This window comes from Coregonus lavaretus (genome assembly GCF_964263955.1).
Source record: "Coregonus lavaretus genome assembly, chromosome: 5".
Classification (NCBI taxonomy): Eukaryota; Metazoa; Chordata; class Actinopteri; order Salmoniformes; family Salmonidae; genus Coregonus; species Coregonus lavaretus.
Window position 1 is genome coordinate 59,065,961 of NC_139992.1, and position 25,413 is coordinate 59,091,373.

The 25,413-nt window shown below is 43.5% G+C and overlaps 2 protein-coding genes across 5 annotated transcripts in view; both read right to left on the reverse strand.

Annotated features, from left to right (window-relative positions):
• The window catches only part of LOC311130043 (collagen alpha-3(VI) chain-like), a 131,461-nt gene that overhangs the window by 17,076 nt on the left and 88,972 nt on the right, over positions 1-25,413 (reverse strand). For all 4 annotated transcript variants that reach the window (XM_084162663.1, XM_084162665.1, XM_084162664.1 and 1 more), the window contains exons 6-27: positions 13,142-13,753; positions 10,879-11,496; positions 9,249-9,848; positions 8,458-9,069; positions 7,836-8,170; positions 7,564-7,642; positions 7,312-7,457; positions 6,911-7,003; positions 6,444-6,497; positions 6,057-6,128; positions 5,907-5,933; positions 5,781-5,825; positions 5,454-5,507; positions 5,269-5,331; positions 4,399-4,464; positions 4,103-4,156; positions 3,894-3,929; positions 3,493-3,555; positions 3,096-3,158; positions 2,168-2,230; positions 1,640-1,702; positions 210-260 (exon numbers count right to left, since the gene is read on the reverse strand). In XM_084162663.1, coding sequence (XP_084018789.1) covers positions 210-260; positions 1,640-1,702; positions 2,168-2,230; positions 3,096-3,158; positions 3,493-3,555; positions 3,894-3,929; positions 4,103-4,156; positions 4,399-4,464; positions 5,269-5,331; positions 5,454-5,507; positions 5,781-5,825; positions 5,907-5,933; positions 6,057-6,128; positions 6,444-6,497; positions 6,911-7,003; positions 7,312-7,457; positions 7,564-7,642; positions 7,836-8,170; positions 8,458-9,069; positions 9,249-9,848; positions 10,879-11,496; positions 13,142-13,753 — 3,869 coding nt within the window. The remainder of the gene's footprint in view (positions 1-209; positions 261-1,639; positions 1,703-2,167; positions 2,231-3,095; positions 3,159-3,492; positions 3,556-3,893; positions 3,930-4,102; positions 4,157-4,398; positions 4,465-5,268; positions 5,332-5,453; positions 5,508-5,780; positions 5,826-5,906; positions 5,934-6,056; positions 6,129-6,443; positions 6,498-6,910; positions 7,004-7,311; positions 7,458-7,563; positions 7,643-7,835; positions 8,171-8,457; positions 9,070-9,248; positions 9,849-10,878; positions 11,497-13,141; positions 13,754-25,413) is intronic.
• LOC311128764 (collagen alpha-3(VI) chain-like) lies at positions 15,672-25,148 on the reverse strand (the record flags this gene model as incomplete). Its single annotated transcript, XM_084161009.1, has 14 exons — positions 15,672-15,688; positions 16,167-16,319; positions 17,726-17,799; positions 18,046-18,322; positions 18,459-19,058; positions 19,342-19,953; positions 20,067-20,140; positions 21,249-21,399; positions 21,980-22,294; positions 22,408-22,481; positions 23,590-23,740; positions 24,321-24,635; positions 24,749-24,822; positions 25,069-25,148. 14 exons carry the CDS (start codon positions 25,146-25,148, stop codon positions 15,672-15,674), a joined length of 2,967 nt encoding a protein of 988 aa, XP_084017135.1.

Below are 25,413 nucleotides of genomic sequence, written 5' to 3' on the forward strand. Positions count from 1 at the left end.
GTTGATAATGGCAATTTAAGACATGCAAACTCATTATAACATAGAACATTGATGTATTGATTGATTGGTTGAATTTGTTGGATATTAGTAGTAGGCTGCTCCAGCTGGAGACAACATTACATACAACATGATGACATTAATTAACTAGTACAGATGAATATGAAGGACACAGAGACATATTGTATTTTGTCAAATGTATGATTATTTACCTTTCTTCCTTTGGGCCCTGCGATACCAAATCCATCTCGACCATCTTCGCCCTGTAAGAAGAGAATACTGAACTTACTGCAAAGTGAATGACCCAATCTTATAGTTAGCTAACAGTATCATGTGTGCTAAATAATGAACAATGTCACTATGTACAGCTGACCAGGGTTCAAATAGTATTCAAAATCTTTCAAATACTTTAGCTGCACTTGATTGAGCTTGCCTGGCGCAAAGGAATGGTCCAATGGTATGGTCCCAAAAGTTAAAACCCCACCCATCTGGCACTCCAGGCAGACAAGCAAACACTCAATGTATTTGAAATAAAGCTGTCAAATACTATTTGAACCCAGGTCTAATGTACAGACAGATAATAGTTGAGAAATATAACTATATGCACTGATCTAAACTGATCAATACAGTCCCAGGACACCATGCACTAGTACCATGTACTAACTCATTGCATTGGGACAGATCACGTAAGAAGCTGATGAAACGAGACAGAATGTATGGCATTAGGGAGCCCTTCAGTAAAATGATACCAGTTAAGAGATTAAAGACACATGCTCCAGGTTCTAAGAAGTGAGAGGAGTTCAGAGACAGACATACATCTTGCTGCTCTTTGAACTGGCCATGACTGTGATGTCCAGATTGCCATCAGGAGGCCCAAGAGCCTGGAGGATGTCTAAAGTTGAGTCCCGATTCTCTGCCCGTTTCCTGAAGTGTGTACTTGCACACTCCATCTCATGGATTTAAAATATAATAATAATAATAATAATATGCCATTTAGCAGATGCTTTTATCCAAAGCGACTTACAGTCATGCGTGCATACATTTTTGTGTATGGGTGGTCCCGGGGATCGAACCCACTACCTTGGCGTTTCAAGCACCGTGCTCTACCAGCTGAGCTACAGAGGACCACATTTAACACTGGACCGTGGCCAGGTTAACAAAACCAAAGCATGGATTTCTGTCTTACCTTGTCCATAGACTGCTTACAGGGTAATTTGGGTGAACTATCCCTTTAACATTGGTGGAAACCCTACAGCCAATGTTTATTGCTTACTTACACTAATCCAATGCTTAAATCTGTGGTGGGGAGGGTGCAAGTGCACACTTCAGGAGAAGAGTAGAGAATCTGGATGCAATCAAAGTGTCACACTGTCACAAGCCTGGGCTCATATTAAGGACATGTCATAGGGCTACAATAGAAACAATTAATCTCATAAATGTATCCACTTCATAGGATAAGAAGGCAAAAAGATGATTCCAACTCCAATAACATACTGTAAATTATGATATATTACGTATATTTATTGTATCATCTCAATGTATGTAGACCTCATGTAGTCTACGATCTGATTAAAAGTCAGTCTGTTACTCTTCCCTACGTGTCAATTGTGTTGAGCTGACAGGATGTGATGTAATGACTTACAGGCTCACCACGAGGTCCCAGAGGTCCCACGATGCCTTTTGGTCCGGCCTCTCCTGGCTCACCCTATAAAGATACAGATATACAAAGAATGAGAAGCAGAGAGATTGAGAGAGAGAGAGAGAGAGAGAGAGAGAGAGAGAGAGAGAGAGAGAGAGAGAGAGAGAGAGAGAGAGAGAGAGAGAGAGAGAGAGAGAGAGAGGACGGAGACAGAGAGGAGAGAGAGAGTCAGAGAAAGAGAGAGAAAGAGAGAGAGAGCACACTTCGAAACAACATTCCTTCTGAGTCGCGCAGAGATTTCCTCCAGATTTATTGCATTCACCCCCGTTATTTGAAGTAGATGTGACACAGGGCCTGGATGTTTTGTTAGGGAGCATTCTGTGTTGACTCTAATAGGCTGTGTATGTGTGTCCAGTAACGGGAGAGTGGAAGGCTTAGGCCATTGTGAATATACTGTAACCTAAACAAGTCTGGGATGACTGTGAGGCATAGGCTAGACTAGAGCGATGCCAATGATGATCAGTTCAGTACCTTGCGACCAAGAGCTCCTCTCCTGCCCTTGTCTCCGGGGGGTCCCTGGGCTCCTCCTGGACCCTTGAATAAAACATAGAAAAATCAGAGAAAATCTTCTCACCATTGACACCCATGGCACTGTCAGGTTACATCGATGCTGAAGCAACGTCTGTTGTCGTATTTCATGATTACAAAGCAGATTCACTCCTACAGACACTGTTGATATCAGATACATGTAAAATGTGTGCTAACAGTGTCAGCATTTTGTTCCTGTATGTCAGCTGGGAGGCACATGCATTCTTTTTGTCTGCGTTTCCTCCAAGTGTTGTTTCTTTCCGACCGCACGTTGCTTGTGTTTACTGTTATTCCCAATTAGATGCCTTTTCATCAAGTTATATGGCGCTGTGCAGTACAGCTCAAAGTCCAAACTTAAATGTCAACATACAAAAAACGTCTAATATCAGAGGACACAAAACCCTATGGTAATTCATCACTCAGTGGCACAAACAATTAGGTAAAAGATGAATGGGTAGATATATCTACAATCTACTATAACTAGGACCAAAGTTTTAGGGGGTAATATTGGCACAGTTTCTTTGAGAAGCCTACAGATGTCAAATATTTCAAATCAAATCAAATCAAATTCTGTTGCTGAGAATGTTTTTGTTTGTCATTTCCACTTTAAAATGTCAGACTTGATTTGCCCTAACGAAAAATGTATCAAACCCTACAATAAATGTCCATTAATTATAATCCACATAATAATTCACATTTCCTGTTGCTGCAGGATAATTTTTCTGCTGTAGCAAACTGGCTCAAATTAAGATCCTACATCTGTATGTCTTGATCCAAAGAAGAGACTGAGGTCCTAACATGCTGCAGAACCTGCCATTATCGCAATATCAGAAGTGTGCCACATTTAAAATGGCTATGGTAATTCACTTACCCTTGGTCCAGGGTTCCCGTCCTCGCCTCTGGTTCCAGGTGCACCGATTGGTCCAGCTTGGCCCTGAATAGGACAAAGCATCACAAACACACGTCTACATCAGAGACTGGTCTCCTGTAGAATCAAAGTGACCAATAGATTTGGTGGATAAAAAACTGTGTATAGTTAGAAAGTGAGTGTGATTTGAATCTGAAGTTCAATTGCCTGTTGGACTTAGTTCAGCCACTTAGCTTCAGTATAAACATGGCTACCAAGAAAAGCCATGTAATGACTGATACCAATAAAAGTGTAATGACAGTAATAGATTTTTTGGCAAGGGAGGATAAACATGCACAGCGCAAACTACACAATGTTCTGTCAACAAGTCTAGAAACACAGAGTGGATGGATGCACTTACTCTGGATCCTCCGATACCAGGCTCTCCCTGCACACCATCACCTCCGGGTTTGCCAGGGTTTCCCTATGACATAGGAGAAACCCATGTTTCGGTTAAATACAGTGTATGATTAGACCTCAGTAAAACATGATCAGTTTGTTGAGATTAGATTAAGTGAGTTTACTGTAGATAATTGAGTAGCTAACACTTAGCTAAGTCAGCCCAGTGTATGTAAAAGACAGTCGCTAGCTAGATATGCTAAGTTTGATCATAGAAAATAATGGAGAGGGGGATGCTAAGTGGAAGGGCTGGCTACCCTGATAGCAGGTACAGTAATGTAGCCTGGTTATGCAACATTAGGCTTGCTAATGCAAGGCATCAAGACTGGGCATGTTCAGAGGTCAGGTTCAGGGTTCACTTACAGCTTGTCCGGGTGGGCCTCTTCTACCATCAGAACCCTAATTCAATCCAAACAGGGAATAAAATAATTATACAGCCACTGTTATTACTGAGTTACCTCATAATGTGGTGGTGCATAGGTAAGTGAACTATTGGGTTTAAATAAATATTATGCCAAATATCAGATAACACCTTTTTTAGTAATAGAGAAGAAGAGAGAGAGTGGTCATACCGTCCTGCCTGGTTCACCGGGGCCTCCCTTCTTACCATCCTCCCCTGGCTCTCCCTAGGATTCAAGACAAAGTAAATCAATGACAGTAACAGGAATTGACACCAGTGAAAGAAACAGGAAGTGACGGCTTAAACAGGAAATGAGTGATGAACATGCTCACTCCTACTCACTGTGTAAATGAAAATCAGCACACAAAACATCAAGAATACAAGGATACTTGATAGTTCATTTCCTATACAAACACTGTAATCCCCACAGGCAGTTCACACTCTAGCTTGGTGAGAGGAAGACATTACCACTGGGCCAACATCGCCTGGATCTCCTTTAGGTCCAGCCACATTGTTATCTTGACCTGTGGTTCCCTAGCAAACAGAAAGCAAATGGAATCAGAGTCAGAATCAGTTTGGCTGTTAATGATGTACTACAAAAATACTTTGTTGACTAGTTTGGTTTGTTTCTCTGTTATATCTAACATAAGAATCCCAATCATTACAATCATTATAAGGTAATACCAACTGACGATTGAACCAGGATCAGTTTTCCCATCCCTGGCCCTCAATGAAATCATTCTGTAATGAAAACAAGCACTAATCTGTTGAGCAAGGCACCTAATTGCTCCTGTAAGTCGCTCTGGATAAGAGTGTCTGCTAAATTACTAAAATGTAAAATGTAAATGTAATCTGGAATCAGGCTGTACTGTGTTACAGGAGGGGGTCGCAGTTCTGGAGCGACCCACTAGGTGTCATCCTCCGACAACCTTAGACAACTCCTTACTCACAGACTGGACTAATCATTATTCTATTGGTGTCACCTGTGTCTACCTGTTCACCTGTGTATTTATGCCCTCACTTCCCTGTGTTCCCTTGCTCCGTTTTCTCTGCTAGTTTCTCTATGCTCAGCAGTACTAATCAGTGTCTGATTGGAGAAGTGTTCTCCCTGTTACTATTTCGTATTTTGGCTGTCAGACTGTTTTTGGAGACTTATTTTCTCCACCTTTCTTTTATCGTGTTAAGTCCGTTGTTTTGTATCCTGGCTTCGGGACCACCAGTAAAGATCCTTGTTTCACCATCTCTGCCTACTGCCTACTGTCTATCCTACACCGCACCTGGGTCACACCTCACACCAACCCTTACGGCACTGTATTTCAGAGGTTAAAAGATACTTACAGGATCTCCTCTGATACCGGTGTCCCCGATGTCTCCTTCCTGTCCTTTAGTTCCTTTGGGTCCCTGAACACAGAAACAAACATGTTTGAGTGGTAAGCACATCAGAATAATGAAAATGATTGAAAGCATGGAAAAGTAGCCAAAAAATATGTTTATGAGGTTACAATGACCACATGAGGACTCACCCTTCTCCCAGGGTTCCCTCTGTCTCCTGGGGATCCAGCGACTCCACTCTTGCCCTGGGGTAAAGGAATAAATCAGTCAGCCACACATTCAAGCATGTGTCTGTCTTGTAAGCATAAGCATTCAAAGCTAGATTTACAGTACATTTTGCTTTGTAAGGTTGTGGATTAAAGGGAGGATTTCAAAAACCCTTCTGACATGAAGCCAATATGTCAAAAGCTGTAACTGTTCGCGTGAAGTTCTGTATGACCTTCCAACTTTAGGATACATTTTCAGCACATGCCATAGTAAAAAAAATCTTATTGTAAAATAAATTACGTTTTTCTTACCTCTTCTCCGTTTATGCCATCCAGGCCGATCTCTCCAAATTCACCCTGACAGAAGACAAGGGTTGTTGGGGGTTATCTATTATCATTTGAACAAAAGTAGTGATTTTTCAATTGAAAAAAACTCACCTTTTCTCCAGAGTACCCACGACCACCCTGATCAAGAGAAAAAAGAGGGATACATTTTTACATATTTTATGCAAAAATATATTACAATCCATTACGATTTCACATCAATTAACCTTTTGATTGATACAGTAGTGCAAAATGTGTACTTACCTTGATGCCCCTCTGTCCAGGACAGCCCTGGAAACCTTGAGTTCCATTGACACCAGGAGGACCTCTGTCTCCCTGTCACAGGATGAGAAGAGAGAGATGTCATGTTACAAAACATCGAAATGCATTGAGATTGATGATGGTTGCCGTTCATCACCCTAGGGTGCTACACATTGGTGGTGCAATGTGTAGCAATGTGTTACAGCACTTTAAGCATCGGAAAGGCACTATATACTGTAAATCCAACTATTATTATTATTATTATTCAACTTCAGAGCAGGTGCATAGTGTGGCCTGAGGGTACAGTCATACTAAAGAATACAGGAAGAAAGCTGAACATATGTTTGTAAGGTTAAATATGTTTCAGATATGAACAGAAATCTGACTTACGGGTCCTCCCTCATCTCCGGGATGACCTGCTCCGCCTGCTCCACCTGGACCGCCCTGCAAGATAAGAAGCATATTATGCATATATCTCCAATGTATAACTAACTCATCATAATAGTCATTCACAAGGCCTTTCATCTTCTATAGAAATATTTTCCTACACATTTTTACACACTTAAGTATACTCTTAGAAAGAAACATATATTTAGAACCAATAAGGGTTCTTCGGCTGTCCCCATAGGAAAACCATTTGAATAACTATTTTTTGTTCCAGTTAGAACCCTTTTGGTTCCAGGTAGAACCCTTTTGGGTTAAATGTACAACCCTTTCCACAGAGGGTTCTACCTGGAACCAAAAATAGTTATCCTATGGGGACAGCCGATTAACCGTTTTGGAACCCTTTTTTCTAAGAATGTACATTAGTATACAGTACTTAAGTTCAAGTAATAATAACAAAGAACATTAGTAACCTTGGGTCCTCCAAGCCCGACTGCTCCTCGGTCTCCCCTTGTGCCGGTGCATTTGCATGGCACTGCGCAGCACTCCCTCTCAGCAATGTTGTCCTGAAAATTGGAATAAATGTAAAGTTGGAATTTAAGATGGGACAAAAAGTTGTTCTGTGTACAGCCAAAATTGGCTGATTGTCCACTCAATCCTAAACTGCATATCTGTGACTTGACTGCGACTTCAATTGTCTTCCTAATGTTCAATGTGTCATACTGTAGATTAGTCCTTAGTCTTTCTCCAGGTTCTTTCCTAAAATAATTTGTGTGGCAAAGTTGGGTCACATGGCTGAGTTGGACTGTATGGTACAGGTATAAGTATGAGAACATTTAACGTTTCTGTAGTGAGTGACAGTGACAGCACTCACCAGTTCCTCCAGAAGCTCGTAGTCCAGGTCCATGACATTGACTCGGAGGGGTCTGGTGTACCTGAAGCCACGGCCAAACTCCAGCAGCACGGCCTCCTCAAATCTGGGTACCCGCTCCAGACCCACCAGGATGAAGCTGTTCACACCTAGCATGGCACAAAACACATATTTAACTCCCTTTGTCCAGGATCTTTCTCAGTAGTTTCAACAGCCATAACAATCCAATAATCCAGCCATAACACTTATCCTCACCTGAAATCTTAAGTTCTTCAACCCGTCTCTTCATTTCATTATACTGGCCATCCAGACCGTCAGTCAGATGGATCACAACCTGTGCGTGGGGGGGCAATCAATTCATTTGACTAATCATGAATGGCATTTGTTTCAATTGGTTTGCTTTAGTCTCAAGTCAAACTTAACCAAAAAAGCTAAATTACAGACTTCAATCTACTCTACTCACACCCTTCCCTGTGTGTGAAGATATGAATTACATTTATTTTAAAAAAAGAGACAGGCAGACACACCTTGACTGCGTCCGCGGCTCGGCTTTTGAACCTCGAACCGTATGCGGCGATGGTCTTGGCATTGAGGACATAGGGGCCGCGATTGCGCAGGGCCCGGAATGCCTCAAACAGCATGTCGGCGTTGTCCGTGAACTCCAGGTGGACAGGTTCCGAGGCGGTATCCATGGCCAGGATGCCCACCTGGATTGAGGGGATCTGGCCCGACGAGCAACTGATGCCCGTCATCTTGGTGATCCTCTGGAGGATGGCACCCATCTTGGACTCCAGGATCCTCTGGGCCTGGAAGATGTTCTGCGAGGACACGTCGAAGCCCACCAACACCTCCAGACTGCAGGCTGAAAGAGAGAGAGAGAAGATACGGGGAGGTTGGTTGGTGGTTGGTGTTTAGAGCTTCTCTGTACCATGACTTGTAATGTAGATGATTACCAGATGTTTACAATCGATATGCTGTCTCCTATTACCTGAGTCATTCTAAAGCATAGCAATTTTTTTATCAATGTTCTATATGAAAGTAAAGGATGTAAGTAAAACAAGCATGAGGAAGTGAAGTACATCTGCCAAGATATGTCCTCCTAACACCAACACTACGGGAAAGATAGGGTAAAATATCTGTGGTCCTTACCTTTTGAGGGTTCCTGGCTCACGCCAGTGCACAGCTTGATTCCCTTCACCTCGTCGTCCAATGTCTCCAGGATCTGCTCGTTGAGCTCAGAGAGCTCCAAGAACGTGCTTGCCCTTGCCACCGTGGAAGCCTCGCTCGCCAGGTTGTTCAACTCGTCCTCAATGTCGCCCACGCCAACGGCGTAGATGCGCACGCCAGTGGCCTTCAACCCCAGAGCGGCAGTCTTGCCATCGTCGGATGACCTTCCACCGGTGACGATCATCAGGATCTGGGGGATGCCCTCATCCTTCCTGCTGCCTTTATCCTTGATGAAGTGGTTCTCCTGCACATGGCGAATGGCAGCGCCCGTGTTGATCCTGCGGCCACCCTTGTACTCAATGCGACTGAGGGCGCTGATGATGTCGTCCTTGGTCTTGTAGGTGTTGAGGTAGAAGACATCGGTGACGTCGGTGGCATAGTACGCCAGGCCAATCTGCAGGTTGTCACGCTCGGTGAAGAAGAGGTCTATAAGGTTCAGAATAAACTCCATAACTTCCTTGAAGTTGTCCTTGCCAAGGTTGATGGAGCCATCCACCAAGAACACGATGTCAGCAACCTTGGCTTTAGGGAGGCCTGAAGTTGAGAGAAAGAGAGAAAACAGAGAGAGAGAGCGACGGAAAGGGATACAGAGAAAGAGATAGGTGTCATGTTGAATACTATCTACAGTATTTATTTGGCTATTATTTGGTATTCATCAGTACACTTCTTATACAGAATAAGGCGAGAATGTATTGATGTGTGGTTTCACTTACTTGGGTCGTCAATTTCTGTAGGGGCCTCCTCAGGGATTGTCCCATTGAGCCTGGCAATGAACCTCTCCTTAATGGTAGGCAAGCCGGGGAAAGTGGGTACCTGGAGAACATCAGCAGAGCTGGTGGCAATCTGGTTGAGCTGCCTGGAGTCTGCTCCGCCAGCACCAATGCCAATGCAGTTAACCCGGGAGCCTTTGAGCAGAGGGCCGTACACAGACACGTCAGTGGGGGACCTTCCGCCGGTGAGGACCACCAGATGCTGGGAGGCCTCCGCAAGCCGGACACCTGCCGAGGCTTTCAGCTCGTTCCTGATCACATACTCGATGGCTTCGGCCAGATCGGACGATCTGCCACCCTGCTGGCGTAGTCTTTTGATGGCGGAGAGCACAGCTGGCTTGTTGTTGTGGGAGTTGAGAGAGAACTCCGTCTTGACCTTGTCGGAGTATTGGACGACAGCGACCCGAACCTGGTCAGGTTGCACATCCAGCTGCTGAACGATGTTGAGGATGAAGTCACGGATGTGGGCGATGCCATTGGACCCTGTGGTGTCCGAGCCGTCGATGAGGAAGATTATGTCCTTTCTCCCCATGTTGAGGTTAGCTGAAAAGTAGAACAGAAGAAGAAGTCAAGCAGGTGTTGTTTCACTTTTTATGTTGGCAAAAATGTATTTAAAATGTAAACAAAGCGGATTGTAACAGTTGAGGTGATATCATACAAAGCATAGAAAACAGGTTTCCATCCAACCTTTTTATGCGAGTAAAGTACGTCGGATAAAACATGTCAGAACAGGCTTGATGGAAACAGCTATTTTGTCGGTAGACTTTCCAAATGTCGACAAAACAAAATACGCTAGACAATGTGGGATCTTTTTGTGTCTGTAAATTGAATTATGTGAGAAATGGATGTGTAAGTTTACCTTTATGCGCAAATATTGATATAATAACCATCATATCAAAAGTAAACTTGGAGTCACGAGATGATATGTTGTGTCTTCCTTCCACTACGACTTGGGAAAGCATGATTTGATTTGATTTATTAGGCTACAGATGAAATAAATTAACTTCACAGGGTGGTGAAAGTACACGGTGATGAGCTTGATGCTCCTTTCCAATAAATATCGAGGGTCTTATTCTGGTGACATGATGATAGATGCTTGGCTGCCGTTTGACAAATAAAAATAATCTCGCTCTTATCCATAATAATCTGATCATGTAGGTAGCCTACCTGCACTGTATCTGGGAGCTGTTGGCTAGAGCGCACGTGCCAAGACCAGAGTGGACACATTCACTATATAACGTATTTTGTTTTGTTACAAAACCATCAGTAGAGTTGAAAATGCGATGGAAAACCATTTAAATTGTATATTTTATTTGGTACATGGGAATTTAACCGCAAAGGTAATTTTTATGTGCACTATGTCACCACGTACAGCCTTTTATCTGCAATAAGTCAGTTTGATGGAAACACATCTCTGGTGGGAAAATGTTCATATTGTTTTATGCAGATTTTAGAATATTCCAATTAAAACCTGTCGCTAATTGGATGGAAACCAAGCTACATTCAAAAATATATTTGATGGGTCAGCACTATTTAGAAACTGCATTGGGTTAAATAATCTAAAATCTCTTACCAATATCCAAAACAGGAGGAACAAAGATGTCAGTGGTGGTCATGGTGTTGACTGAAGCAATAAGCTGCTGCTCCACTCTTGGAAGCTGCCCGAAGTTGTTAATGGAGTAGGCGAACTCCGGCTTCAGGGAGATCTGCCTCAGTTCGTCAGGGTTGGCATTCTTTGCCCCGATGGCTAGAGGGGCAACCATGTTGATCTTCAGCTGGTTGGCTGGTCCAGAGACGTCATCGTTGGACTTCCCCCCCGTGACTAGAATGAGGAACTGAGGCACACCCTCCTCGATGCGGCTACCGGCTGATCTCTGATAGATGTTCTTGGAGACCCATTCGAGGGCACGGCCAGTGTTCAGACGGTTTCCACCCCTGCTCCGAAGATTCCTCGTGGCCTGGCGGACCTCGTCTTTGGTGGAGTGCTCGTTCAGGAGGAATTCCATCTTGGCGTCGTCACTGTACTGCACCACTGACACCCTGACCCGATCCAGACCCACGTCCAGCTTTTCCACGACCCTCCCGATCATGTCACGGATGGCGGGGAACTCGCTGCGCACAGCTGTTGTGCCGTCAATGAGGAAAACCACATCCCTCTTTTCTCCGCCAGTGGATACTATGGTTGTGGTGACTGTGGGAGAAGACAGGCAAATCAAATGTGTTTGTTAGCAACACAAGTTGAGCTGCAATGTCAATGACGGCCCGCTCCTTAGGGCATTAGAGGACACTAGATTTAATCTAGTTTTAATCTATCATTATTATTAATAATACATTATTAGTAATGAACATTTGAGAAACAGTTTTAATCGATATTCAACTAAACTGCAGTATCACAGGCGGTGATGCCAATGACTGAAACCCAGTTAACAGTGAATGGAAAAACAGCTAGCTCTGTAGTGCTGCTTTGACAAAATCCCCACTAAAATAACCTGTTGTTTTCCTTTTTAACCCACTGCTAGCTAACATCAATCAATCAAAGCTGTAAACACTCTACCACATGAGCACATTTTGCAGAATTGTTGTTTTTGGTCTCCGGAGACTGTATTTCTTTGAAGAAATAGTATTGTACCAGCACTTCATTCGGTTGAACTTGTGTGTTAGCTACGAGATAATTATTTTTGTGCCCCTGCTGATACCTCATAGGTACACCCTTGAGCCGAGTGCCCGTTCTAAACTGATGGTTATCCTGTTCAGAACACCAGTGGCACCACGTGCAGTAATTGGTGGATTAGGTTTTCCCATGCAAAAATGTAAAACCTCCTGAGCTGACCACTTGAAGCGATCATTCGCCTATATTTGCTATAATGGGATAGAAGTCAATAGTATGTATTATGAAGTTATATCTTTTTTAATACGGCTTAGTCCCCGAAATCAAGCACCAGTCAATTAATTCAAATCAAATTGTATTGGTCACATGCACCGAATACAACCCGAATACAACAGCTGTGGACTTTACAGTGAAATGCTTACTCATGAGGTTTTAAATAGGCCTCTTCTCAAGAAAACTAGTTTGAAAACTCAGCATACAACATATATGATTCTGTACAATCCATCTAGCCCATTCATAGAAGCGAACTACCTTTAGTGTCTATTCATGAAGGTATCTTCTGACCGCATCGCTTGCGGTACGGATTTGGAAACATAAGGAACGTATCTTTCATATCATTGAGAAATAATCTTTAAAAAACAAAATACTAAATTACTACACACTTTTATAGGTTTAGTGTTCCCACACGGCCATGTTACAGCATTTGTTTACGGACGACAGATGGAAGACAGAGATGACCACTTGTGCTAATTAGCTATCTAGCATGCTCAAACACCTGTGTGTAAGTGTAACTGGGGAGGAAGTGTAGCGGAAGTGTAGTTCGTCGGATGGAGGCACACAGCCATATGGATCTGTACAAACCTGCTAAAGTAAGTGTATCTTTTTTATTTGAAAGATTATTTCTCACTGATATGAAAGATAAGTTCCATATGTTTAAAAAACTGTATCGCAAGTGATGATTATTGACGTTTCTAAATGAGTGTCGGGATTTTAGTTCACATAGTCCCACCGGTAAGAGGTGCTCATAGCTGAGAACCCTTGGGATAATCAGATTGCCTTGGATTCTCGAGAGCAACAATCAATCATGATGCTTTCTTGACAATTTGACACATGCTCAACCAGGTATTTAGCCAACCACTAGCCACCACTGTGCAATGTTAACTATTTTGAATGAAACAGACATTAATCCTATTAAACATACATTAATGACAGCAAGAGAGGGTATTACCATCCACAGTTGGGAATACAGGGCGCAGCCTGGCAATGTCGTCATCTGACAACTCTGTGAGTGTGGAGATCAGTGTGTCCTGGACTGTGTACAGGCCAGGGAGGTCATCCACAGTGTACGCAAAATTGGGAACGTAGGAGACAACCTGAAGCTCCTGAGGGTTTACATCTCTGGTCCCGATGCTGAAGGGCAAAACCCCTGACTGCTTCAGTGATGTCGCAGGTCGACTGATATCGTCTGTGGACCTTCCGCCGGAGACGACAATCAGGAACTGTGGGACACCCTCCTCCTTCCTGCCGCCACGTTGAACATTCAGCACTTCACTACTGACAAACTCCATTGCCTGACCCAGGTTACGTTCCCGGCCGCCTCGCTGCCTCAGTCCCTTGACAGCGTTCATAACCCCCTCCTTGGTTGTGTGGGAGTTCAGGTAGATATCTGCATTGGGGGAGTCGCCATACTGCACCACACCAATCCTGATCTTGTTCTCTCCCACGTTGAGGTTCGTCACGATCCAGCGGATGAACTCCTGGATGATGGGGAACTCCCGTCCGACGCCATCTGAGCCATCGACAAGGAAGACGATATCCTTCTTGGGGCCCTGGGACTCAGCTAAAAGGAAGGGAGAACAATTTTTTTTTATCAACCACTGCTCGTTATGTAGCAGGTGGGCTAATACATTTCAAAAGCATGTTTTACAACAGTGTTCAATATCCTTTTGCAAATAATGATGGAACACTTCAGCTGAAGGACTTTGCTTCTTAGTGTCTTACCTCCCGGGCCAATGAATGTGGTAGGATCAGGATACCTGGCTTTGGTAAGTCTTGACATAGCAGAGAAGAGCTCTGTCTGGATGTTTTGGAGGTTTCGCACGTCACGGACAGAAAATGTTTCGTTGGGGGAATTTGAGATTGACTGCATCTCCCTGTAGTCAGCATTTCTAAGTCCAATACTGACAGGGACCACACCAATACGCTTTAGCGCCATAGCTGAGAGTTCAACATTATCACTAGACTTCCCACCACTAAGCAAAATGAGTATTTGTGGAACACCCTCCAGGCGCCTGCTGCCAGAGGTAGAGGTAAAGACATTGTCCCTGACATACTGAAGAGCTGCTCCAGTGTTGAGGGGTCTCCCTCCTTTAAGTGTGATGCCTCTGATTGCATGTAAAACCTTTTTTTTGGATGCATAAGTGTTGAAATAGAAATTGACCATGGCATCCTTGCTGTACTGGACCACAGAAATTCGGTCTTTGTTCTCATTCACATTGAGCTTCTCAACAGCTCTCAGTATAAAGTCTTGTATAACTGGGAACACATTTCTAACGTCATCAGATCCATCAACCAAGAAGACAACATCCTTCTTTGTTTCTTCAGGTTGAGCTAGAAATTACAATAAATGTAGGCTGTGTTTTGTATAACGTCTCATGAAAGCATTAGTAATGTTTTAAATTCAAATTAACTAATTGACTAACTTTAGGTTATTCTACAGTTCTTTGCATGTCACCAAATTGTCTTTCCAATATGAAAAGAATAGATAAGTGACACTTAGAAAAATAAGGTTACTTACCAATATGAGTGGTACGCTTCAAAGTGAACAGTACATCTAATAAGATGTCTGGAAGCTCTCCAAAGTCAGTGATCGGAAAAACTAAATTATGAGCAGTGGTGGGAAGACCAATTGAGTCTGTGCCAATGCTGAAGGTCAAAATGCCAAGATCTTTAAGTGTTGAAGCCGGTTGCCTTGTACTATCACTGGAGGGTCCTCCTGTGAGCAGTATCAGTACTTGTGGAACACCTTCAAGATGTCGACTTCCAGAGATGGTGCTAAAGACATTTTCCCTAACATACTGTAGAGCTGTCCCAGTTTTGCGTGATCTTCCACCCTTATGTCTTAATGTTCGTATCTTGCTGATGACAGTGTCCTTGGTTGAAAAGGAACTCAAGTAGAAGTACACTACAGCGTCACTGCTGAACTGGATCACTGCTACCCTGTCTCTGTCTTCGGCAACATCAAGGTTTTCCACAACTCTTCGCACAAAGTCTCGCATAGCAGGAAACCCACTGCGACTGCTGTCTGAGCCGTCGATGAGGAACACAACATCACGTTGTCCAATCCGCGATTCCACTAGGGAGAATAGTATATGTGGATTTAACACTAAAGGTGGACAGGGGGTTGACATGCTATAACCATTTGACATAGCAAAAAAAGAGCTAGGGGGCAAGTGAAACAAATGACAAAAAAACACCTTTCCAGCACAGAGTCAAGCCAGGATTGACACTTTGAAAGATGTGATGCACGAATCTTAAAATACTCAGCATTTTTTTTCAAAATGCAGCAAAAATGAAAGCAAATAAGAAAGCACAGAAGAATTACCATCACATGCCATATATTGCAGGCGAACAGAGCACATTGTCCTCTGGGTTGAGGACAATGGCAAATTAAGTCTGAAAATACATCACCAAGATTCTACAATCTTGTCTTGTCTTAGGAAAAGTGATATCATCAAAGGAAAATATACAATTAATGGTTATGAGCCTGGTTTTCCTAAGGAGAAGAAAATGATTCATTGTTCTTACTTTGGAAAACAATGCCAATCAACGGCAGGACAATCACATTATTCGCATGGGATTCACGAGTTTCAATAAGTAATTATCGGAAAAGTGTTTCTGACATCCCTTACCCAAAATGCCAGAATGTCTCCAAGTAGTAATTCTCATTGAAGATAAAAGTTGATTCTCCAATCTATAAAGATCAAAGTATTCTGAAAATGTAAATGCCAAAGAAGGATTGAAAGAAAGAGTTTGCAGCTCTTCGATGTCTGTAGCTTTTGAACCGATGGTGATGGCCATGATACCTTGTTGCTTCAGAGCATGAGCAGCATTACTAATTGAGTCTCTGGATCTTCCACCACTTAAAATTACTAAAACCTGTGGAACACCGAGCAAGCGTCTACTTCCAGCTGAAGCAGTGAAAACATTGTCCTTGATGTACTGGAGGGCGGCGCCGGTGTTGAGAAGTGTACCTCCTTTGTGCCTCAGACTTCTAACAGTGTCTAGAATGTCCTTCTTTGTTGTATAAGTGTTCAGATAGAAGTGGACCTCTGGATCTCTGCTGTACTGGACCACCGAAACTTGATCTTTGGTTTCCTCCACATTGAGTTTGTCCACAACCTTTTCTACAAAATCACGCATCACTGGGAATCCACTCCTGGTGCCATCAGAACCATCCAGAAGGAATACAATGTCTCTCTTTGGTACTTTATTTCAGGTGGGGAACAGATATTCAATTAATGTACATATAACTTACGAAGGAATAATGATTTTATAAGATAATACATATAATATACTGTTTCTCTGGTAAGCAACTGCAGCTGATTGAAGCGAATGCATTCCAGAGAGCTGAAGTAAATGCCACTGCTGCAAAGAAGATACCCTTTGTAAGACTATGTTGAAAGAATTTGAAGAGAACAATGAAATAAATAATGAAAAAGTTTTGTAGAAAAAAGGTGGTAATAATACCAAGCAGTAGCATGAATGCAAAGTGGAAGGATTCACTCTGAATATTCAAGAACAATCTTTGAACTAAAAATGTTGAAGCAAAAATGAATGAGAGAGCAATATGAAAGAAGGGTTAATCAAGATGTTGTAGGATTTGACAAATGAGGTGGGGATGCTATTAAACAATCCATCTTATCAGTGGTCACCCATTTTCATTGATGACACTTTAATGAATGAGCAGCTTTAATACTTCTACACATTATTTTGTAGAATGTAGCAAATATCTTGCTAGGAAAGAGTAGATGAGTCTACCAGTAGATCTAAGAGATTTTAACATCACAAAGCAATCAACTGGTTAAATAGACTGAGAGAAGAAAATAAAAAATTACCTATCAAACCAGGACTGGAAACTTGAGCAATTGATGATAAAAGCTCCAGATGCAGGCCTGACAGGTCGGAAAAGTCTCGTGCCACAAGGATGAGCTGTGGATCAGACGTAATTGACTGCATTTCTCTAGTGTCGGCCTGTCTGATGGCAATGCCAATATTCTGAATTCCTTGACCTTTCATATCAAAGGCAGTTTGGCTAACAGCGTCATTTGACTGTCCACCACTCAGCAAAATCAATATCTGAGGGACACCTTCATAATGTCTGCTTCCAGAGGTGTCTCTAAAGATGTTGTCTCTTACGAACTGGAGGGCTGCCCCTGTGTTAAGGGGTCTACCACCTTTGTGCCTCAGACGTCTTATACTGTCAAGAATCTCCTCCTTTTTGGTGTACGTGTTCAGGTAGAAATGTACCTCTTGATCTCTACTATACTGAACCACAGAAATGCGGTCTCTGTTCTCCACAACAGTGAGTTTCTCCACTATTCTTTGAACAAAGTCACGCATTGCTGGGAAGCCATTCCTTGTGCCATCAGAACCATCCAGCAAGAATACTACATCCTTTCTGGTGATGCTTATGTCCTCTAAGAGTATCAGAAACAAAACAGAAAATATATGTCAACATTGCTTCATCAAACCTGAAACTGAAATATGTGTTTGTTGCTTTCGTTTTCCAAGATAATGCATCCGGTCTTACCTATGACTGTTGGGGACATGGGTGTGGTGTCAACGTGTACAGTAATGAGTGAGGAGAAAAACTTCTCCTGGATGCTGGGGAGATCAGAGAATTCAGAAACAGACTGGGAATAGCTAGGGTCAGTGGCAATCCTTTGAACCTCTCTGCTAGAATTTCTGTTTCCAATGCCAAAGATCAAGACCCCACTCTCTTTCAGGGCAGAAACGGGTATATCAACATTATCATTGGACCTCCCGCCACTCAGCAGTATCAGCATCTGAGGGACACCCTCTTGGCTTCTGCTTCCTGAGGAGGCAGTAAAGACGTTGTCCCTTACATACTGGAGGGCTGCCCCAGTGTTGAGGGGTCTACCTCCTCTGTGCCTCAGACCTTTGATGATGTCAAGAATGGCGTCCTTCATGGTGTATGTGTTCAGATAGAAATTAACTTCTTGATCTCTACCGTACTGGACCACAGAAACACGGTCTTTGTCTCCTCCCACATTGAATTTCTCTACTACTCTGTGAACAAAATCACGCATTGCTGGGAATCCATTTCTTGTGCCATCAGAACCATCCAGAAGGAATACCACATCCTTTCTGGCGGTGTCATGATCAACTGAGAAAATAAATAGATTATGTCAAGCAGACTGATCAAATGTGGTGTTTTTGGCCAAATGATATAGTCGTTTCAAAGACTTAGCTGCAAGTTTGCTAACACATCCTGAATCTTAATTCACAGTGATAACACATACCTAAAACTGTTGGTAATTCTGGAGTAACATCAATAACTACTGCCTCCACCGAGGACAGAAGTTGCTGCTGGATGCTTGGAAGGTCAGTGAAGTCTGAGACAGACAGAGCATAACTGGGATCATGTGATATCCTCTGCAATTCTCTGCTATCAGAGCTCCTTGTTCCAATTCCAAAGACCAAGACCCCAAGCTCCTTCAGAGCAGAGGCTGGCGTGTCAACATTGTCAACGGACCTTCCACCACTCAACAGAATCAGTAGCTGTGGAACGCTTTCCAAGCGTCTGCTTCCGGAGGAGGCAGTAAAGACGTTGTCCCTCACATACTGGAGAGCTGCTCCAGTGTTGAGGGGTCTCCCGCCTTTGTGTCGCAGACTTCTTACAGTGTTGAGAATCTCTCCCTTTGTTGTGTATGTGTTCAGATAGAATTGGGCGGATGGATTTCTACTGTACTGGACAACGGCAACGCGATCTTTGTTCTCATCCACACTGAGTGTCTCCACCACTCTTTGAACAAAGTCACGCATTGCTGGGAATCCACTCCTAGTGCCATCAGATCCATCCAATAAGAACACAACATCCCTCCTGGGAGCCTGACTCTCAACTAGGGAATGTGAAGGTTCAGATAAAGAGTCATATTACATGTTGCATAGGTAAGGGAAAACAGGACAAAGCTTCTTCTGTTCATTATCGCAAACAACTATTCAAAGAAAGTGGCAATTTGTGCTTTGGTCTGAGTTCTGTCATAGGGAACATTGCTACAGAGTTATGAAATGAAACCAACATGAAAGGCCTCAGGTGCATCTACCCAAAATGTCTAAGCTATCAAATGCTCTATCCTCATGTAAATGAGGAAATGGAACAGTTCAAAACCATATTTTTCTTACCTAGTATTGCTGGTTTTAGTGTTGGTGTCATGGTTGTGACCTGTATAACGGCAGTGCTCATGGCAGAAAGAAGCTGCTGCTGGATGTTGGGGAGGTCAGTAAATTCAGACACAGAGAGAGCATAACTGGGGTCATAGGATATCTTCTGTAATTCTCTGCTATCAGCGCTCGTTGTTCCAATTCCAAACACCAAGACACCAAGCTCCTTGAGAGCAGAGGCTGGTCTATCTATATTGTCAAAGGACCTTCCACCATTCAGCAGTATCAGAATCTGTGGAACACCTTCAAGGCGCCTACTTCCAGAGGAAGCAGTAAAGACGTAGTCCCTGACATACTGGAGAGCTGCTCCAGTGTTGAGGGGTCTCCCTCCTTTGTGCTTCAGGCCTCTTACGGTGTCAACAACCTCTTCTTTTGTTGTGTAAGTGTTCAGATAGAAGTGGGCCTCTGGTTCTCTGCTATACTGGACCACAGAGACTCGATCTCTGTTCTCCACAACAGTGAGTTTCTCCACTACTCTTTGAACAAAGTCACGCATTGCTGGGAAGCCATTCCTTGTGCCATCAGAACCATCCAGCAAGAATACTACATCCTTTCTGGTGATGCTTATGTCCTCTAAGAGTATCAGAAACAAAACAGAAATTATATGTCAACATTGCTTCATCAAACCTGAAACTGAAATATGTGTTTGTTGCTTTCGTTTTCCAAGATAATGCATCCGGTCTTACCTATGACTGTTGGGGACATGGGTGTGGTGTCAACGTGTACAGTAATGAGTGAGGAGAAAAACTTCTCCTGGATGCTGGGGAGATCAGAGAATTCAGAAACAGACTGGGAATAGCTAGGGTCAGTGGCAATCCTTTGAACCTCTCTGCTAGAATTTCTGTTTCCAATGCCAAAGATCAAGACCCCACTCTCTTTCAGGGCAGAAACGGGTATATCAACATTATCATTGGACCTCCCGCCACTCAGCAGTATCAGCATCTGAGGGACACCCTCTTGGCTTCTGCTTCCTGAGGAGGCAGTAAAGACGTTGTCCCTTACATACTGGAGGGCTGCCCCAGTGTTGAGGGGTCTACCTCCTCTGTGCCTCAGACCTTTGATGATGTCAAGAATGTCGTCCTTCATGGTGTATGTGTTCAGATAGAAATTAACTTCTTGATCTCTACCGTATTGGACCATAGAAACACGGTCTTTGTCTCCTCCCACATTGAGTTTCTCTACTACTCTGTGAACAAAATCACGCATTGCTGGGAATCCATTTATTGTGCCATCAGAACCATCCAGAAGGAATACCACATCCTTTCTGGCGGTGTCATGATCAACTGAGAAAATAAATAGATTATGTCAAGCAGACTGATCAAATGTGGTGTTTTTGGCCAAATGATATAGTCGTTTCTAAGACTTAGCTGCAATTTTGCTAACACATCCTGACTCTTAATTCACAGTGATAACACATACCTAAAACTGTTGGTAATTCTGGAGTAACATCAATAACTACTGCCTCCACCGAGGACAGAAGTTGCTGCTGGATGCTTGGAAGGTCAGTGAAGTCTGAGACAGACAGAGCATAACTGGGATCATGTGATATCCTCTGCAATTCTCTGCTATCAGAGCTCCTTGTTCCAATTCCAAAGACCAAGACCCCAAGCTCCTTCAGAGCAGAGGCTGGCGTGTCAACATTGTCAACGGACCTTCCACCACTCAACAGAATCAGTAGCTGTGGAACGCTTTCCAAGCGTCTGCTTCCGGAGGAGGCAGTAAAGACGTTGTCCCTCACATACTGGAGAGCTGCTCCAGTGTTGAGGGGTCTCCCGCCTTTGTGTCGCAGACCTCTTACAGTGTTGAGAATCTCTCCCTTTGTTGTGTATGTGTTCAGATAGAATTGGGCGGATGGATTTCTACTGTACTGGACAACGGCAACGCGATCTTTGTTCTCATCCACACTGAGTGTCTCCACCACTCTTTGAACAAAGTCACGCATTGCTGGGAATCCACTCCTAGTGCCATCAGATCCATCCAATAAGAACACAACATCCCTCCTGGGAGCCTGACTCTCAACTAGGGAATGTGAAGGTTCAGATAAAGAGTCATATTACATGTTGCATAGGTAAGGGAAAACAGGACAAAGCTTCTTCTGTTCATTATCGCAAACAACTATTCAAAGAAAGTGGCAATTTGTGCTTTGGTCTGAGTTCTGTCATAGGGAACATTGCTACAGAGTTATGAAATGAAACCAACATGAAAGGCCTCAGGTGCATCTACCCAAAATGTATAAGCTATCAAATGCTCTATCCTCATGTAAATGAGGAAATGGAACAGTTCAAAACCATATTTTTCTTACCTAGTATTGCTGGTTTTAGTGTTGGTGTCATGGTTGTGACCTGTATAACGGCAGTGCTCATGGCAGAAAGAAGCTGCTGCTGGATGTTGGGGAGGTCAGTAAATTCAGACACAGAGAGAGCATAACTGGGGTCATAGGATATCTTCTGTAATTCTCTGCTATCAGCGCTCGTTGTTCCAATTCCAAACACCAAGACACCAAGCTCCTTGAGAGCAGAGGCTGGTCTATCTATATTGTCAAAGGACCTTCCACCATTCAGCAGTATCAGAATCTGTGGAACACCTTCAAGGCGCCTACTTCCAGAGGAAGCAGTAAAGACGTAGTCCCTGACATACTGGAGAGCTGCTCCAGTGTTGAGGGGTCTCCCTCCTTTGTGCTTCAGGCCTCTTACGGTGTCAACAACCCACTCTTTTGTTGTGTAAGTGTTCAGATAGAAGTGGGCCTCTGGTTCTCTGCTATACTGGACCACAGAGACTCGATCTCTGTTCTCCACAACAGTGAGTTTCTCCACTGCTCTTTGAACAAAGTCACGCATTGCTGGGAAGCCATTCCTTGTGCCATCAGAACCATCCAGCAAGAATACTACATCCTTTCTGGTGATGCTTATGTCCTCTAAGAGTATCAGAAACAAAACAGAAATTATATGTCAACATTGCTTCATCAAACCTGAAACTGAAATATGTGTTTGTTGCTTTCGTTTTCCAAGATAATGCATCCGGTCTTACCTATGACTGTTGGGGACATGGGTGTGGTGTCAACGTGTACAGTAATGAGTGAGGAGAAAAACTTCTCCTGGATGCTGGGGAGATCAGAGAATTCAGAAACAGACTGGGAATAGCTAGGGTCAGTGGCAATCCTTTGAACCTCTCTGCTAGAATTTCTGTTTCCAATGCCAAAGATCAAGACCCCACTCTCTTTCAGGGCAGAAACGGGTATATCAACATTATCATTGGACCTCCCGCCACTCAGCAGTATCAGCATCTGAGGGACACCCTCTTGGCTTCTGCTTCCTGAGGAGGCAGTAAAGACGTTGTCCCTTACATACTGGAGGGCTGCCCCAGTGTTGAGGGGTCTACCTCCTCTGTGCCTCAGACCTTTGATGATGTCAAGAATGTCGTCCTTCATGGTGTATGTGTTCAGATAGAAATTAACTTCTTGATCTCTACCGTATTGGACCATAGAAACACGGTCTTTGTCTCCTCCCACATTGAGTTTCTCTACTACTCTGTGAACAAAATCACGCATTGCTGGGAATCCATTTCTAGTGCCATCAGAACCATCCAGAAGGAATACCACATCCTTTCTGGCGGTGTCATGATCAACTGAGAAAATAAATAGATTATGTCAAGCAGACTGATCAAATGTGGTGTTTTTGGCCAAATGATATAGTCGTTTCTAAGACTTAGCTGCAATTTTGCTAACACATCCTGACTCTTAATTCACAGTGATAACACATACCTAAAACTGTTGGTAATTCTGGAGTAACATCAATAACTACTGCCTCCACCGAGGACAGAAGTTGCTGCTGGATGCTTGGAAGGTCAGTGAAGTCTGAGACAGACAGAGCATAACTGGGATCATGTGATATCCTCTGCAATTCTCTGCTATCAGAGCTCCTTGTTCCAATTCCAAAGACCAAGACCCCAAGCTCCTTCAGAGCAGAGGCTGGCGTGTCAACATTGTCAACGGACCTTCCACCACTCAACAGAATCAGTAGCTGTGGAACGCTTTCCAAGCGTCTGCTTCCGGAAGAGGCAGTAAAGACGTTGTCCCTCACATACTGGAGAGCTGCTCCAGTGTTGAGGGGTCTCCCGCCTTTGTGTCGCAGACCTCTTACAGTGTTGAGAATCTCTCCCTTTGTTGTGTATGTGTTCAGATAGAATTGGGCGGATGGATCTCTACTGTACTGGACAACGGCAACGCGATCTTTGTTCTCATCCACACTGAGTGTCTCCACCACTCTTTGAACAAAGTCACGCATTGCTGGGAATCCACTCCTAGTGCCATCAGATCCATCCAGTAAGAACACAACATCCCTCCTGGGAGCCTCACTCTCAACTAGGGAATGTGAAGGTTCAGATAAAGAGTCATATTACATGTTGCATAGGTAAGGGAAAACAGGACAAAGCTTCTTCTGTTCATTATCGCAAACAACTATTCAAAGAAAGTGGCAATTTGTGCTTTGGTCTGAGTTCTGTCATAGGGAACATTGCTACAGAGGTATGAAATGAAACCAACATGAAAGGCCTCAGGTGCATCTACCCAAAATGTCTAAGCTATCAACTGCTCTATCCTCATGTAAATTAGGAAATGGAACAGTTCAAAACCATATTTTTCTTACATAGTATTGCTGGTTTTAGTGTTGGTGTCATGGTTGTGACCTGTATAACGGCAGTGCTCATGGCAGAAAGAAGCTGCTGCTGGATGTTGGGGAGGTCATTAAATTCAGACACAGAGAGAGCATAACTGGGGTCATAGGATATCTTCTGTAATTCTCTGCTATCAGCGCTCGTTGTTCCAATTCCAAACACCAAGACACCAAGCTCCTTGAGAGCAGAGGCTGGTCTATCTATATTGTCAAAGGACCTTCCACCATTCAGCAGTATCAGAATCTGTGGAACACCTTCAAGGCGCCTACTTCCAGAGGAAGCAGTAAAGACGTAGTCCCTGACATACTGGAGAGCTGCTCCAGTGTTGAGGGGTCTCCCTCCTTTGTGCTTCAGGCCTCTTACGGTGTCAACAACCTCTTCTTTTGTTGTGTAAGTGTTCAGATAGAAGTGGGCCTCTGGTTCTCTGCTATACTGGACCACAGAGACTCGATCTCTGTTCTCCACAACAGTGAGTTTCTCCACTACTCTTTGAACAAAGTCACGCATTGCTGGGAAGCCATTCCTTGTGCCATCAGAACCATCCAGCAAGAATACTACATCCTTTCTGGTGATGCTTATGTCCTCTAAGAGTATCAGAAACAAAACAGAAATTATATGTCAACATTGCTTCATCAAACCTGAAACTGAAATATGTGTTTGTTGCTTTCGTTTTCCAAGATAATGCATCCGGTCTTACCTATGACTGTTGGGGACATGGGTGTGGTGTCAACGTGTACAGTAATGAGTGAGGAGAAAAACTTCTCCTGGATGCTGGGGAGATCAGAGAATTCAGAAACAGACTGGGAATAGCTAGGGTCAGTGGCAATCCTTTGAACCTCTCTGCTAGAATTTCTGTTTCCAATGCCAAAGATCAAGACCCCACTCTCTTTCAGGGCAGAAACGGGTATATCAACATTATCATTGGACCTCCCGCCACTCAGCAGTATCAGCATCTGAGGGACACCCTCTTGGCTTCTGCTTCCTGAGGAGGCAGTAAAGACGTTGTCCCTTACATACTGGAGGGCTGCCCCAGTGTTGAGGGGTCTACCTCCTCTGTGCCTCAGACCTTTGATGATGTCAAGAATGTCGTCCTTCATGGTGTATGTGTTCAGATAGAAATTAACTTCTTGATCTCTACCGTATTGGACCATAGAAACACGGTCTTTGTCTCCTCCCACATTGAGTTTCTCTACTACTCTGTGAACAAAATCACGCATTGCTGGGAATCCATTTCTAGTGCCATCAGAACCATCCAGAAGGAATACCACATCCTTTCTGGCGGTGTCATGATCAACTGAGAAAATAAATAGATTATGTCAAGCAGACTGATCAAATGTGGTGTTTTTGGCCAAATGATATAGT